Below are 16249 nucleotides of genomic sequence, written 5' to 3' on the forward strand. Positions count from 1 at the left end.
TTTGTAACTGTTATTGAAACGCACATATTGCACTTGTTGGCAACAGAATACGATGTTGTTTATAAAACTCCCCCTTCTCTTTACTACTACCAGTCCCTACCCCCCTTCCCATCACACAACCCTCTACCCCTACTTACCCCTACCCCCTCCAAGTGTGAACTTTTGTCTTATCATCATTTTTTATCATGTCCATGTTTATCTCATCTTTTCTTCAAAATTAATGTGACAAATTTCTTCACAATTTCTGCGGTTTACGGTTCGATTATTTATTTGCAGGATTAATTGGTGGTTCATTCTTTTTCAGATTCTTTGGAAGTGAAATGGCATCAAACTTACTTTTTTCGCCTTTTGTCTCCAGTATCGAGCCAAGTTTCTGGCACAAAGCTGCGCAACTTAAACTGGAGACTGATATGCTCCAAGAGGTTCCTCGCAGTGTCTGGGGATATTACTCATCTCCTGATGTACAACCATTTTCACTGTCGGTTGATTACAGTGCCTTCAATGTGTGAGTAGAGGAAACTTCACAGCATGATGTCTTAAGATTATTTCATGGAAATTGAGATGAGTTGGAAATGATGGCCTCCTTAGAAGCGTTCAGACTGGGAGATATCGCTAGGTATGGCAACGCAGCAATCACACAACTTGGGCTTGAATAGGTGTGGTAGATAACGATGTTTGCAGTTGTGTCAATCGCAAATGCAAACTCCGTAAGATGCGGTGACAGTCCTCAGGACATCACTTGCGGCCTTGCGGAAGTGAATTCTCAAGGACTAATTAGTGGAGAGCAGTGGTCATGTCTCTCAGGAGAAATCAATATCAGTAAGATTTTTATCGATGAATCAACCAAGAACTATGGTACGTTCAGTTCCACAGGCATCAAAACATCTTTTACAAGTAGCGCCACAAGAGAGCATCTTTTACAAGCAGCACCCCAAGAAAGCATCATATATGCCAAAAGCCGAACCACAGAATAAAGCATGTTGTTAGCTAATACCTAGTCTATTATCACTGGTCTACTAACCTCTATTCGCCGTGATATAACTTAGTTTGTGAGGCAAGTAGGTGAACCTATCAATGGTTAAAGTACGTAACCATGTATCTCCATTGGGATATTTCAAAATGTCCAGTCCCAAATTATTTTTGAGTAGAAACAAGCCAAAGTTTCGCTTGAAATTGTGGAAGCCTAGTCCTTGCTGATTTTATGGAAACACGATCATGCGAAAAATATTCGTGTGAAAATGTGGGAGCCTCCCAGAATTGGTGGAAACTCTTGTTTTCTTGTCACTTTGAATTCTATTTTTTTTTACCAAAACATTGCGAAGAGGTTTTCACAATTTTCACCAAAATATCGATAATAGTTTCCACAATTTTTACCAAATTATTGCGGAAGGATTACCATGTTACCAAAGTATGCCCATCATCTCTGCCTAGATTATGATCTTAAGGTTTAAAGGAATAATTGTATGCTCTAATTTTTCAGGGACCCAGAGAATGAATCAAACAGGCAAATTGCTTGTGGCGTTTACCTTAATAAAAACACAATTGAATCGTTTAAGGCCTGTGATAAAAAAGAACTGCTGAAAACCTATGGTGAAGAATTACTGAAGAATGTTCACTCTGGAGCCGTGCTTGATAATCCATCCTTATTATCATCTTTTTTTGTTTTGACTTTTGCAGTAAGTGAATTTATACTTTTAACTCAAGTATCATGGATGAAAGAATTGAGTGACGTATTGATGGCCAAAATGGGAAACCACTACTTTCCGTAGCGGTGTCTCAAAATTTCTGCTCCTATTTTGTTTTGCCCAAGAAGAACAAGCCAACTTTGTAGTTTGAAATTACACAGAATATTCTGCTACTACAGAGGAAAAATCAACAAAGATTTCAAGAAATTACACTAACTACTTTTTCAAAGAAAAGATAAAGTTCGACAGAAAGTCTGCAACGTCGCAAACGGAGATACGAGGTTTCTTACTTTGGATATCGATATTAGTAATTTCAAGAGAATGCATTAATAGCACTGGTGCATGGTCAGGGCAAGCAAGGAAAACACTGTTTGCTTTAAAATGTTTGGAGGTCAGAGGAAAAATATGCATCTGAAATAGATTGAATTGGATCGCGTTTAACTGAAAGGAACCAAGCCACATCAACTATTGCCAAATTAACTGGGCAATTTCATTTTTTACGGGAGAAAGTTCGTGTAGATTCCTTTGAAAATTTTAAGGAATTTGCTTTGTACTGTGGCGAAAATCCACTGAAATTTGCAAGAAAATCTGCACAACCGTTTTCATGTAAAAAATTAAATTGTCCAATTAAATTTGGCAACAGCTGATGGGGTTTGGTTCCTTTCTGTTTAACGCGGTCCAATTATCCCTAAATATAACATAAAAAAAGTTGAACGCAAGTAAATCATAGCAATAATAAAGGAAGAATCAAATACGCTCTTGCACCCACTGCAGCTGTATTGGCATTTGTTTCACCCACAGAAACATTGTACAAGATGGGATGTCTATTCAAAGACAATCTTATAAAACTTTTAATAAGAGCTAGGACTTCAAATGAAGGGAAAACCATTACTCTTGGTAGACCAAAGCTTGAACTGTCATTTTGATTTTCTGTCTCTTGAAGTTTTCCAGATTAGATTTTAATGAAAATATAACCTGGTTACTAGACAGGGACATGAGATCCTCCACTTGTACCTCCGCTACGGTGGAAGCCTTTACTTTCGGGACTTCAACATTCAACTGTTGACTTATCTACATGATTGATGTTTAGCAAAGTGTTGGCAGTTTCGTTTTGCAAACAAGCCGAAGTTTGGGAAACTTGTTTGGCTCATGACGTCACCCAAAGCTCATCATCCACCATGTAGGTAGGTCAACAGCCGAAAAAACTGTGATCACTCTATAATTGTCCATAAGGAAGTGTTGAACCCCCGAAAGTAAAAGCTTCCACCTGTCGCGAAGAGGCCAGTGGAGGGTCTAGGGTCTCTTGTCTCTGTTCCTAGAGTTTTGATAAGAAAAAAAAATTTACTCAAGGGTATCAAAAAAGTGAGAACGGAAGAATTAAAACAAAATTATCCATTAATACTTTCATCATATTTAACAATTTTATTTTTTTCTTCAGAAGTTCTAAAGAGAGTAAATTTTGAACGTTTTTGTACTCCCTCCCCCCTCTGCGTGCCGCAACTTTTCATTGTTCTAGGTATCAAATAAAACCAGCAAAATCTCACCTAACCAAAAAAATTACCATAACCATAATTAAATATTAATAACCGTAATAAATTTCACCTAAATTACTAATTTTATGCTTCATTGTGTGATTTTTTTCAGGACTTGAAAAAGTTCAATTTTTACTATTGGTTTGCATTTCCCTCCCCTGCTCTACCTGCATACAGAAATCATGGAAAACCTGATAATCTGCCCGAAATACTTTCAGACTCACAAGTAAGCCTAGCCTTATTTCTCGTAACTTTTCACTCATTGTACACTCAAAGATATAAACTCACAAATTTTTTCAATTTCAGATATTTGAAGTTCTCTAAGACTAAATTTCAGTATGTTGGACAACAATTCTGCTGCTATGGATTCATCAGATTTTGATTTTTCTCCTTCTGATTCTTCCATGTGCCTGTAATTGTTGTAATTGGCCAAACATCTACAACTAGTCGCCTGTAACAAGCTGAATTAGTAGAAAAAAAAGTCATGAACCAGAATTATTTTCAGTCCTAAAAAGTGTAGAAACCGTTCAAGAAAACCTATTGTTCTTTCCTCCAGATGCGCAGTCTTGTCAATGGGCATTCAGTATTGCCAAAAAGACAAAGAGGATTTTTTGGAGTCAAAGTCAATGACACGGATAGTGTTGAAGTCATAACTCTCAAGCAATACCTAGATCTCACCAAAAGTAAGTACCTAATTTATTTCTTTTGGCACCTGAGTTTTCCTGCCAAGTACCTCTTATAGCCACTTAGAAAGTTAAATTCACCTCGCTTTTGTCTGCGGATTATCAAAACCAAGAACTGTCTCATTGAGCAAATATGTTATTAAACAATTGTGCATTTCCGAAGAAATAGAGTGACATTTTTCAAATAATCAAAATACTTCTTGGTCATTTTTAGTTTAAATCTTTTGCACAGGACGGTTTTTCTGAAGGCAAAAAAAAAGGCACTGCGATCTGAAAATACCTTTTGTAGCCCCAATCTTTCACAAAATTCACCTGAGTTCCATGATCCATGGCACGGTTAATGTAGTATAGAATCGATTTATTACCAATTCTGAGTTTCATTTAAGCAATCTTAAATAAAATTGAATCACAAAAAATTGGATCCATGTCTGTGGAGTATTTAATCTAACTTTGAAATAAAATATCTCACAAATAAAAGCTCAAATACTGCAATGAAATTTTATTGATGGATACTGATAGTTGATCAATTAATTTTTTTCCATTGTGTTTTTTCTTTTATTTTTAAGATGCATGTCGACGGTGTAAGTCGGCAATCACATGACTCATTTGCGGTGTCTGAAAATCTCCGCCTCTATGTTATTCTTTTAAAGGAGAACAAACTGACATCATTCCTTGAAGTTTTTGGAGAATTTTTTCCGCACAGAGAAGAAAAATTACGGCAGTTTTAAAGAATTGCCGTTGAGTTGTTTTCCGTTTAAAAAATAAAGTATGACAGGAAGTCTGCGACGTCGCAAACCAAGTTATGTGATTGCCGACTTACATCATCGATATACTTCAGACTTTAATCAGATACTCTGTAGACATGCTGATTCTTCTTGTGGACTCAATATTTGTAAAATATGTAGCTGGAATAAATCTCACGATTAGTCATGCTTTGAAATGGTGGCGTTACATGGATTTAGGTTTATTTAATACCAGTCTTCAGAGAACACGCTAAAACAGTAGCTCCCAAATTCAGTATTAGAGTCTATTTATGCCAGTACCACCATTTATCCGTACCCACAAGGAGTACACATGTATTTGCTTCATAACAAACTTCTAGACACACTATGAATTAAACATTAAAGCACTTTGCAAAATGTTTTCTCTTCAAAATTTCACGAGAAAAATGAATTACACCACAAGAATTCCAAAAATCAACTTCTGAACAAGGTATAGTGTTTACAATTAACATTTGTCAATTAGCAGAAATACAAATGACACGATTCACATAATCTAATTTCCATTTCATCTTAAGATGCCTCTGATTGTAAGTTTCCACTTTCTGTCCTAGGTAATGAAGATTTCAAATTATACCTAGGATTTGTTGACTCCAGTTCCTATCCTGAAAGTCCTGGTTGGCCTCTAAGAAATCTGTTAATAGTCATCAAACATTATTGGTGTGTTTTATTTTTTTTTCGTTTACTTATTCATCAACGTCTAATTGCAAAAAAATGGTGTCCCAATTTCAATATTCAAGAATCTCCAATGAGGTATGCTTTGTTTTTTTGAAGGGAAACCAATCAAAGTACTTCCTTGCAATTTTTTGGCATGAGTGAAGTTCCATTGAAATTGATGGTTAGTTTTCCTTTATAAAAATAAAACATAAGAAGAGACTGACAACATTGCAATCTGAGGTATATTTTTTTTTATTATTATTATAGTCAGCCCTATGCATAATTAAAGTATATATATGGTTTATTAATCAAAATAACGTAAATTGCACATGATACAGCAGGATTGACTATAGAATTGTTTACAACTACTAACTTCTTTTCGAGGTATCAATTTGAAAAAGAGGAGTAAAGGAGTTACTGCAGTAAAGATTTGGGCTATTAAACAGATAATAAGACAGTAAGAGACTGTACACAACACTGAAAAATGAATCAACTAGGGAAAAACTTGAAAGTAAACCTACTTTAAGCGAGGAAGAGAGGTGGGCAAAAAAGAAACGCATAGTCTCAACTTATAAATTTTTAGTGCAGCTACCATATTGTTGCAACATTTTAAAATACTATTATCGTATGATCAAAAAAGATTGTTCACCTCCCATTTTCTGATAGATGTTCCTGCGGAATATTGCATTGCAAGTGTGCTTGTTGGTTACAATACAGTTTTAAAAATTTACATAAAAGCACCATGTACCAGTGTAATGAAATCATTCGAATCCAAATGTAAAGTCTGTCTAATGTAAGAATGCAGATTCAAAGAAATAATTTAGAGGGTATGGAAATTAATGTGAGTAAACTTTGGAATTGATTACTCTTGAAACTGTCAACATCAGCACAAAAATTACATCAGACTTGCTGTCACATATAGTTTTCATAAAATAGTTTTTTTTACTTTAATTTGGGAAATAATTTTTGTTCAAGAAAAATATATGGAGTTGTAGATTATGTAATTCAGAACTTGCACTGACTTACAATGAATATTTTTCACCGTCTGTTTCAGTCCATCACTTCTAGAGAAAGGGATTGATGTCATCGCATTACGAGGGGTCAATATTCACTCAGTCGTCAATAGCTTGGTCTTTCAAATCAAACTTCAAGGTTTGTAAAGTTTTCATGCTCCAAAGATCAAAGCCGCAAAAATCATGGAAATCAGCGCAGTAGGGTGGTAGAACGAACTGTGACAAAGTATAAAATTTAAGTCCGTCAGAGAGCTCATAGTTGAAAACTGAAGAGGCCTCATGATATCCTGATAATTATGTCAACAGAGGAGAAAGGACAAAATTATTTCCATAGTGTTTTTCATGTTATTTAACTCTCTTTCTTTTTAATCCGATGCCATTGGCCATTGCCGTTTTGATTTTATGTGGCTCTTCAATGACACGATGTTAAACGGTTTTAAAAATCAAACATCCTACCACTCAAAATCCTAGAAATTTTAGGAAGAAAAAACTTTTTCTTTCCTCCTTTCTTTCTGTTTGATTCATACTAGATCCCTTGTTTCAGAATCCTCTCCTAAAATTACTGATGATAGTGCAAGCAGCTTTGTTGGATGGGAAAAAAATAACCGAGGGAAATATGGCCCAAAATTTGTTGATCTAAGCGGTATCATGGATCCCACCAAGTGAGGAATTTTATACCTATTTTTACTCTTTACAAATGATGAGACCATGGTAGACCTTGAAGGCAATAATTTTAACTGTTTTTGGTGAATTTCAGATAAATTACACTGGAAGTACCCAAAGAGATATGTTCATTTTAAACATGATCAATATTAGAAATCTATAAAATAACTAGCACTATGTAATTTTGATCAAAGTGTGGATGAAAAAGTAACAAAGATACACTGCAGTAAGTCTTCAAAAATAATATTTTGTATCAAAGTCGAAGCTGCCCTTGAGCTTTGAAAGGTCCACAAATCAACTTCCCTCCAGTTAACTGCGTCAAATTTGAAAAGTTATGAGGTAAGTTAGTTGTACATAGACATGGCCAACGCTATGTGATTAAACAAGACTTTCTTCTCGGCCAATCAGGGCCTTGTCTCCTTGGTTTTACCTGATCAACGTACCCACTAATTTATAAAGCCTTCTAAATACAAGCAGCGCAAACAACAGTGTTTTTATTTTGTTGAGTTGGGAGGTTGTGTCAACTCTTTCAACACTACAATTTTTTTTTTTATTTGTGTCATGTAGACTGGCTGAAAGAGCTGTTAGTTTGAATTTGAAGCTGATGAAGTGGAGGCTGTTACCAAGTTTGGATCTTGATGTATTGAAATCTATCAAAGTTCTCTTACTTGGAGCTGGTACCTTAGGTTGTGCTGTTGCCCGGAATTTGATGGCAAGTCGAATTCATCACTTTGTCAATTTTGAATTAAGTGGAGAGTTTACTCTTTGCTAGCTCTGCTTAACCTAATATCAATTGAAAAATCTTCAGGTGTTATTTGGGATTTTTATGAATTTGAATTCTTGTAGATTTTGAGAAAAATTTTCTCTTCATTTTCTTCTCCACACTTGAAGAAACTTTCACTCCTTTAAAAGTACAAATCGTGTCTACAATACTTGGGATTTATATGAAGGAAGACAAACTCTCTCCACAGAGTTAGTGAACAAGTAAAAGAATCTATGTACACATTAGTCAATAGAGTTTGGAATGAGCATCTCAGTTAGAGAGCATGACCGAATCTGCTGAGCCGATCGCAAGAGGACAGCGTTAAAAGTAGGGAAGGTAAGATTTTGGAGAAAAAATAAGTCTGCTTGTTAAAAAAGAGGACGTGGGGAGAAGTTGTCCACCAATTCCTGCGCCCAAAAGAGCACATGATGAAAGAGAGTTTTGAAGTTTTCGAAGTAACAAAACTCATTTTTTTAAAAAAAAAGTTTGCCTGAATAAATAGATGATTGTAAAAATATGTCTCACCCAGGGTACAGTGTTTTAATAATTTGCACAAGCAGTTCTTAAAAGTACTGAATTGTACTTTATCTACCCTTTCAATTTTTTCAAGTCTGTCTGAACTGTTTCTTCATTGAGTGCATGTTTGATTCTTGACTGTTTTTCAATTTGTACCTGAAGTTTTTAAAGAAAATGAATCACCCATATGGTTTCTTCAATTCCAGGCATGGGGAATCCATCGAATAACATTTGTCGATAGTGGAAGAGTTTCTTACTCAAATCCAGTGCGGCAGTCTCTATTCCTCCACAAGCACTGTGCAGACAAGGGTGAGCTCAAAGCCAAGGCTGCTGCAAATGCGCTTGTTGAGATCTATCCAGGATCGGTGAGTCAAAAGTCAAATCAAATCAGCTCTCCTAAAAATGTTCCATGTGCATTCCACGGTTTGCATATTGTAAATTTTAGTCATTTTGTGTCTCTGTTGTATGCCAGAGAGAAAGAACCCCGCACCATCCTAATAAATCCCCATTAGATATGGTTTTTCCAGATAGTCAAATGGTGTCTCTCTCTCATTCTTCTCAAAATGTTGATAATTCACTCTTGTACCCCAAGTTTTTAATTTATTCATGCGAAAATTATTCCTTTGAAAATCCTTCCCTGCTCAAACCATCTGCATACTGCTAATTTATTTCAACATATTCTTCTTAATTTACAGGAGTCCGAAGGAATTGAACTCAGTATACCCATGCCCAACCATACAACAAGTGACCTAAAAAGTGCAGAGGTTCTTGATTCTTTGATTTCTAGTCACGATGTAGTGTTTCTTCTGACTGATTCTCGCGAAAGTCGCTGGCTTCCTACATTACTTGCTGCTGGTAAAAGAAAGGTGAGTGGTATCATTTTATGTATTTCGAACACCCGTCTCGACGGCAAAATTGGTTTGAGCCTTCGTATTTGCAAGGAAACCAAACACGTAACAACCCTCACTAGAGTTCTGAAAGATTTGTGGGATGGTGGCCATCAGATTTAACCCACTTATCTTTTTAGTTTAGTTGTGTTTTGCATATTGCATCTATGCACTCAGGAAATAACTAAAACTGGGTGTGCTTGGATGTGCGTGGAGTTTTATTAAGTTTCAGTTCTTGGAAAGAAACTAATTCACTTTTTAAAAAAAACTAATGATTGATCAGTGGCAAGGAACTTTGCAGGGTTGTAGTATTTTTAATCTTACATAAAATTTCGTGGAAAAACCAGAAAGTTTATATATAAGTTCAAAAAATCATTTCTAAAGGGAGAATAAGCCAATCGCAATCCTTCCAATCAAAAGCCAACAGTTGATTTGCCGTTGGAAGGCGCTGCCTAAAGGTAAGTTCAGCCAATCAGCAAATACCGTTTCTCTTGCCTGGCTACATCATCAGCGTTCGACAAAAATATCGGACTCGTCCCATTTTTTGCATTTTCAAAATGGGGTTTCTTTGCCATTCCTTGAAGCCCAGTTCTTTTGGTACTTTCAAAAATTTAATTTAAAAAAATGGATGTCACTAACCCATTAGTAATTAGTCTCTTAATTTTTTGTGTTCACTCATTAAATCTTCATGCATCCTCAGGCATACCTGATTTTAAGTATTTCATACTCATTTTTTGTAAAACTGTTTAGGAAGTATGAAATGTTGACTTATATTTCAGGCCTTAAGCTCAGAAGTTAGTTGATTTTAACCGAAACCAGCGGCCAGTGGCTGATCCAGGGGGGCCACAATGGCATGCCCTCCCCTTTGAGCCGAATCAGAGCAAAGAAAGAGGAGAATGAAAGAAAGGGAAAGAAGGAAAGGGAGTAAAAGTAGCTTCATTCTTTGATCTGTTCTTATAAAATTTCAGATTGCTATCACTGCAGCATTAGGTTTTGATTCGTACTTGGTTTTACGACATGGCATACCGTTGGAAGCTGATGGTGAGGGAGGCGCTAAATTAGGCTGCTATTTTTGCAATGACATCACTGCTCCAGGAAATGTAAGTTAATATGTACTCAACAATTCAAACTTGTCAATACTTATTTTTTGCATTCTCTCATTCTGACTAAGAACCAAAACTTTTGCCTCATGTTACATGAATTCTTTATAACATGAAAAATCATCTACCGAAGCTTTTCAGCCACAGCCGTAATAAGGTTTTAAAACATCCATAGTTAGCCAACTACCCAGTAAACCATTAAATGCTAAGAAATTAAAAGGAAGGAAATAACATAGCCAAAAATAGTTGGAAATAGCCAATTGATTTCATTAGGAGGTTTGCAAACACGAAAATGAACCGTTTGATTCGACGAATTGAACACAATACGCATTTTGTGTTTGTATATTTTCAACTTTATCTAAGGATTTATAAAAAAGATTCTTTGAGAAGAAATAGCTGAAATGTGCCTCTAAGTGTAATCGATCTTTTTATGTCAAATGTTCAGGGGGAAACCAGTGACCAAGCATTTGCTTGAAACCTCAATGCTTGTTTACTTTGGGTATAGACTCTCCTTGACCTCCGTGTCTTTCTGTTACAAGTTTTTAGACTCTTCATCTTGTTGTCCTGACCAAACATATTCCCCCCTCAAGTCGGAAAAGGCTGTTAATTTTATTCTCTTTTTTTTTAGTTTACTATTTCTTTTTTTGCCTGAAGACGCAACAAAAATAATTTAAACCCTTTTCCTAGCTTCTTCAAATTCCTCTTTCAAGAGGTTTTGTCAAAATGTGTCTCGATAGAAACTTGTTTTTAAAATTTATAATTTTTGCCCAAAACTTACCCACAGTCTCAAGCAGATCGCACCTTAGACCAACAATGTACTGTAACAAGGCCTGGAGTTTCCTCCATAGCAGCATCTTTAGCAGTAGAGTTACTTGTCTCGCTTTTACAACACCCTTTAAAGTAAGTTTTTTTCCAACACTTATCTGATTATTTGATCTTATCCCTGCTTGGAGAGAATCAGGAGCTTCAAGCCCTCAGTTACCATGAGTTATCAGTGGATATCCCTTAGCTTAAAGGATTAGTTGTCAGCGCAAATCCTTAATTTAAGCCAAATTTAATTCAATTTGTTCTAATGCCATTTCTTTGGATTCGTGTGTTATATAAAGATTGATTAGGCTCACTGCACCAATTTAATGTTGAATTGTTAAAAATCACGGCTTATCACTGCTATTGCAGTCTCAACTCACTGCACTTAGAGTCAGATGCGGTGATCACTAAGCCAACCTGACCGGCAAATATACACAAAAATAATTAGTATCGATAAGTCATAAGTGCCAAGTGACAGCTCATCTTGTCTTGTAACTTCCTGTTTGCGAAACCACTTTAAATTTGCTAATTATTTCTTTTTCTTTATACTTTAGGGGCTGTGCAGACAGTAAAGAAGACTGTTGTTTAGGATTTGTTCCTCACTCCATTCGAGGATTCTTAGCTCAATTTCAACAGATGCTGCCATCCACCCCTGCTTTTTCACAATGTATAGCGTGTTCTCCAGCAGTAAGTTGTTTGATCATTTTCATCTCTTTTTTTCGAAGAAAGTATTCTCTTTACCTACCACTGTGCTAAGAAATAACGCCGTATAAGCTTTCAGACATTGCCAAATTTCCTTTGATAATTTACAAATTTTCAGGAAAATCTGTGAATTTTTTTCAGAAAATTTTATTCACGATTGGATCTAAATTATCTGAAAATTCCAAGAGAAAAATTCATTACTCTCCCCCAAAAATAGATTTTATAGAAGAGGAAATTTGGGAATACTCGAATGTTCATACAGCGTTTCTCCTTGGCATAGCGGAAGTTGAAGATAGGAGGAAAAGGTATAATTTCTGCATTAATTGGCACATTGGTCCAGAAACTGCGCAAATTGAGAATATTTTGTGTTAGTTTTGTGTGGAAAGACATCAAAATAATATTGCCTGTCAACATGATTGGGTATCATTGCTTGTAGTTAGTTTAAATGTGGTGGGTTTTAAAAAAAAATTGAGGTGCCCGAAATATGGGGATTGAAATACCTTAAAACTCAGTTCCAGAGAACTTAAAAAGTTTCAAAAAAGACATATATTTTTTATTGTTTTTTATACCATACATATACTGACAGTTTTTTTGTAAGTTTCTTTTAATCTTCTGCATTAGCTTGGCAATGAAACCTTCAAAGAAACTGTCAGATTAACTCAAATCTTGGAGCATCCGAATGACAAAAATATTATCGATTGAAACTTTCATTCGTGCATTTAACAGTTAGGATAAAAGGACATTTTGAATGTTTTTTTTTCTTTTAAACATATGTACTTAGTTTTGCATTATGCACTCAAGACAGCCTTTTCAGAGTATCTTATATTTTTGAGTTTTTTAAAATTTAAAGAGTAGCAAATTCACAATTTTTGGGAGCGAGAGGCATGTGAGATGGGATGAACAAACCGAGAGATGTCGTTTCCTGAGAAGTGGGAAGCGTGAAAAAAAAGTCGCTGGTATATTTTTCAGTTTGGAGTCTTTTCTACTTATTCAGTATGGTTTAATCCTGCTTCTTTTCCTCCTTTCTCAGTCAGTAGTTTCTTAGCTATGATAATAGGTGTAATGCCTGCAAGGCCTCTGGCAAAATAAATTCAAAAATACATAACACCTTGGCTGTGGTCTTGTTTAACTCATCCACACTATACTTAACTGGTGTGATCTTTGTTAATATACCATGTCCAACTAGTAATGTTTTAGATTATATTGAAGACTCAATGGACACAGCAGTTCTGTTTCCTCCATCGTAGAAAATGAGACACTCTCTTATTTGGATTAAAAACTTATTTCACAACAATTTTACGGTGCACATTGTACACAGTATAGCATCACAATCAGATATTTATATGTATGCAGAAAACATTTATCTACAAAGAGTTCTCTACATAGATAGATTTCCTTAGCAGGAATTCAATCTATGAATCTAGAATTTTTTGGTCCCATTGTTTTCTTTTTCCTCGAATCTTCAACTCTTCTTGTATGGTTTTTTTAAGGTCTTGCAAGAATACCGTAAAAGAGGCAACGATTTTCTTCAAGAAGTGTTTAAAAATTCCAAGCATCTGGAAGAATTGACTGGTCTGACACAGTTACACAGCAAAACAGAGGAAGCAGATGTAAGTTAGCGCATTTTGTTTCTTGGTCGTAGTACATACATAACATACATCATACATTAATAAAAGTCGCTCTCACAGCGTTCTCTGGCACTCTGCGACGCCTCACCGCCACAAAACTCGGTCCTCCCACAAGTCATCAGGGAGTTGCCATTTCCTCATCTCATCCAAAACCTCCTGTCGTCACCCTTTCACTGGGCGTCCCCTTCGTCTCTTCCCAGGAAGAACCCAATCAAGCATCTTTTTTGGCAGCCTCTCTTCTGTCATCCTATTGACATGACCGCATCAGACAAGCTTAATTGATTTGAAATTTTCGGACACTTCAGATCAAATTGCGAACAAAATTATCTGAGAAATTGGCAGAAAAATATTAAAAAATTTTCCTGAAAATGAGCAATTTGGCAACGCCTGAAGGCTCATATAGCATTTTTCCTTAGCTTGGCAGCTCTGCGGTTATCCTTTCCACAGATGACAAATCATTCTCTCTCCTACATCAACTAATTCCTCTGTCAACTGGCCAAAAATTCTATCTAAAAGATGATACAAGGAATATTTTTTGATGTAACTATTTCTTATATTCTGAATAATGTAATCAGAAACTAAAATACTTTTATACCAGTATATTTGTGATGAGGCGGAGTATCTCCAAAGCAAGTGTTAAAATTTTCCTACCTGTCATTACTTTAAGGAGAACGTACGTCTTGAAATAAATGGCTCTTTCTGGAAAGTGTTCTACAAAGAATCTTGAAACTCATTTTTTCTTTTTTTTTCATTTTAGATTTGGGAGTATAGCGATGAAGAAGCTGCAGGTGACTCCACTTAATCTCAGACGTCAAGCCCTTGCCCATGATGGGCAGCGATCTCACAACTTCAGGAAGAAGTACTCGATTTTGTGACCAAAGTATTTTCTCATAACTTTCATATCATCATTCTAGAACCGGGTTTTTTCGCTGCGTTTTTCACTTATTTCATTCTTGTTGAGTTTGATAACGAGCAACAGAGAGGCACTTTTAGGGAGTTATGTCTCTCCAGTGAGCTCTGCACTCGATCCAAAAGAGCTGTTTCTCATGCATCCTCTTCCGAAGTTGCTGAAGGAGCTCAGCGAAGGATCCTAAATTGAATTCGGTATTTTCAACATGGCAGAAAACGAGGGGAAGCAAAAAGGAAAACTTGTGAAGCGATAAGTGCGATAAGTGAAGCGAAAAATTTAACCTTCATTTTTACTGATCAGGTGGCCATTTAAGCACCTCCTGAATGCCAGTACCGAGTATCATGTTGTACCACAGTGTACCTACACTGATTCAGTTCATTGGCCAGGACGTAGATGATTGAGTTTTTGAGCAGCTGGACTCGGTCGATCTTGAAATGCTCCTCTTTGTCTCGTTTAGCTGGTTCCTAATCTCTGGTGTCCACTATGTTGGACATACTTTTTGCTGCTACTTGTTCAGATTTTTTTTCTGAAGGAGATAACTCATGCTGAACTCAGCACCCAGCCCGCTCTAGGATTTGACGTTTGTCCACCCTCTCCCTATTTCTATTTTCAGGAAAGGGAAAACGAGTGGTGGAAGTCATTTGTTCTACTATTTCAAATTCTTTTTTTCTTAGAAAACAGCCTTGACGTCAAATTTTTGCTCAGCGCAAATTTAATTGTGCCCTGTAATCAAAACAACCTTATCCTTCCTGACGACATTTTGTCCTTAATTTCGTTATCAATGCCAAGAATTTTAAATTCACATTGGAAACCATTTGACTTTCTGTTGAATATGCTCATCGAAAACTCATTTCAAGAAACATAGAACCTACTTTTGTTGATTTCAAGATGGGTACAAAGTAGTGCTCCTAAGCATCCATTTTCCTGTCTCTGGCTACAGAAAGTATCTAGTGCAAATCAAAAAATGACTCCGAAACGCAGTAGCATTGACACCTTGTAATTTGCCGCAATAAGAAAAAAGGTGTTTTTTTTTTTTTTAATTCTCTGAAAGGTCAAGACTTTTAAAGCACCTGTTTTTAGAAGTTACATATTTTTTTAGCTTAAATTAAGCTGTTTACTTGATCTTGATCGATAGGAATTTGTACTGAAAGAAACGTTTTTGATAATGTGTTCTGCTGTGAGCAAAAGTTTCTATATTGTATGTAAGAATATTTGTGAAAGTTTTATATTTTTGAATCTTCAATTGTTTTTTACCGCATAAACATTTGGTTTTTTATCTTGTTTCATTTAAATTATTGACCTTTAATTTTGAATCCTTTGAACCGGCTTTAATAGAAACACACCAAGTTGCTTTAAGTTTGAACAGAGAAAAGGAGGTTTAAGGTCTTTCATCTATACGAGACTCAATGTTAAAGACAAACTTTAGCTATTTTTTTCGACTCACGACCTAAATCCAATGATTCTATTAAAAAATTCTGCTCAAGAAGCAGATTAAGTTCATAATGATTGGAGATTCTACAAATATTTTTTTCATTCTAGTAGCATTGGCTGTTGAAAAAAGTTAAGAGCCTCACAACTTTTAAAGAAACTGTTAAAATATGCAAGTAAAGAAACTCTTTTTGTTCTTTTTTATGTAAACCTGCCATCTAGCAGAGTTACAAGTTTTTAATCACTTTATTTTAGTAAAAATTTTTTTATGAAATTGACGTACTCTTTTGTCTTTTAGGTTTCATATTTTACAGGTAATTTTGTGCTTAGCATCAATCTGAGTGATTAATGAAATGTTGATGCCGATTATTTTACCGTACTTGAAAGAGAACAAAAGGGAGTTTCTAAATCATAGCATACATTTAAACAATTTTCTTTCAAAATTTGACTTAAAATGCTATGGGAGAATTCAAGAAGGAAAAAAACCCCAGGCTAA

General features: G+C 35.6%; 1 protein-coding gene across 1 annotated transcript; it reads left to right on the forward strand.

Moving 5' to 3' along the window:
• Positions 1–142: 142 nt before the first annotated feature.
• On the forward strand, positions 143–15601 carry Atg7 (Autophagy-related 7). The gene is made up of 15 exons (XM_019052569.2): positions 143–505; positions 1481–1676; positions 3330–3443; positions 3774–3900; positions 5234–5339; positions 6391–6488; positions 6894–7011; positions 7580–7724; positions 8498–8656; positions 8987–9157; positions 10147–10278; positions 11063–11178; positions 11640–11772; positions 13278–13397; positions 14173–15601. Exons 1-15 carry the CDS (start codon positions 321–323, stop codon positions 14215–14217), a joined length of 1965 nt encoding a protein of 654 aa, XP_018908114.2. The 5' UTR covers positions 143–320; the 3' UTR covers positions 14218–15601.
• Positions 15602–16249: the final 648 nt, after the last annotated feature.

The sequence above is a fragment of the Bemisia tabaci genome, chromosome 10 (genome assembly GCF_918797505.1).
Source record: "Bemisia tabaci chromosome 10, PGI_BMITA_v3".
NCBI lineage: Eukaryota > Metazoa > Arthropoda > Insecta > Hemiptera > Aleyrodidae > Bemisia > Bemisia tabaci.

Excerpts from the sequence above, each read along its gene's own strand:
- Atg7 (XM_019052569.2), top strand. The coding sequence starts at position 321 with ATGGCATCAAACTTACTTTTTTCGCCTTTTGTCTCCAGTATCGAGCCA. Across the intron at positions 1,677-3,329 it reads TTTTTGTTTTGACTTTTGCA|GACTTGAAAAAGTTCAATTT; the intron begins GTAAGTGAATTT and ends GATTTTTTTCAG. Across the intron at positions 10,279-11,062 it reads ACATCACTGCTCCAGGAAAT|TCTCAAGCAGATCGCACCTT; the intron begins GTAAGTTAATAT and ends ACTTACCCACAG.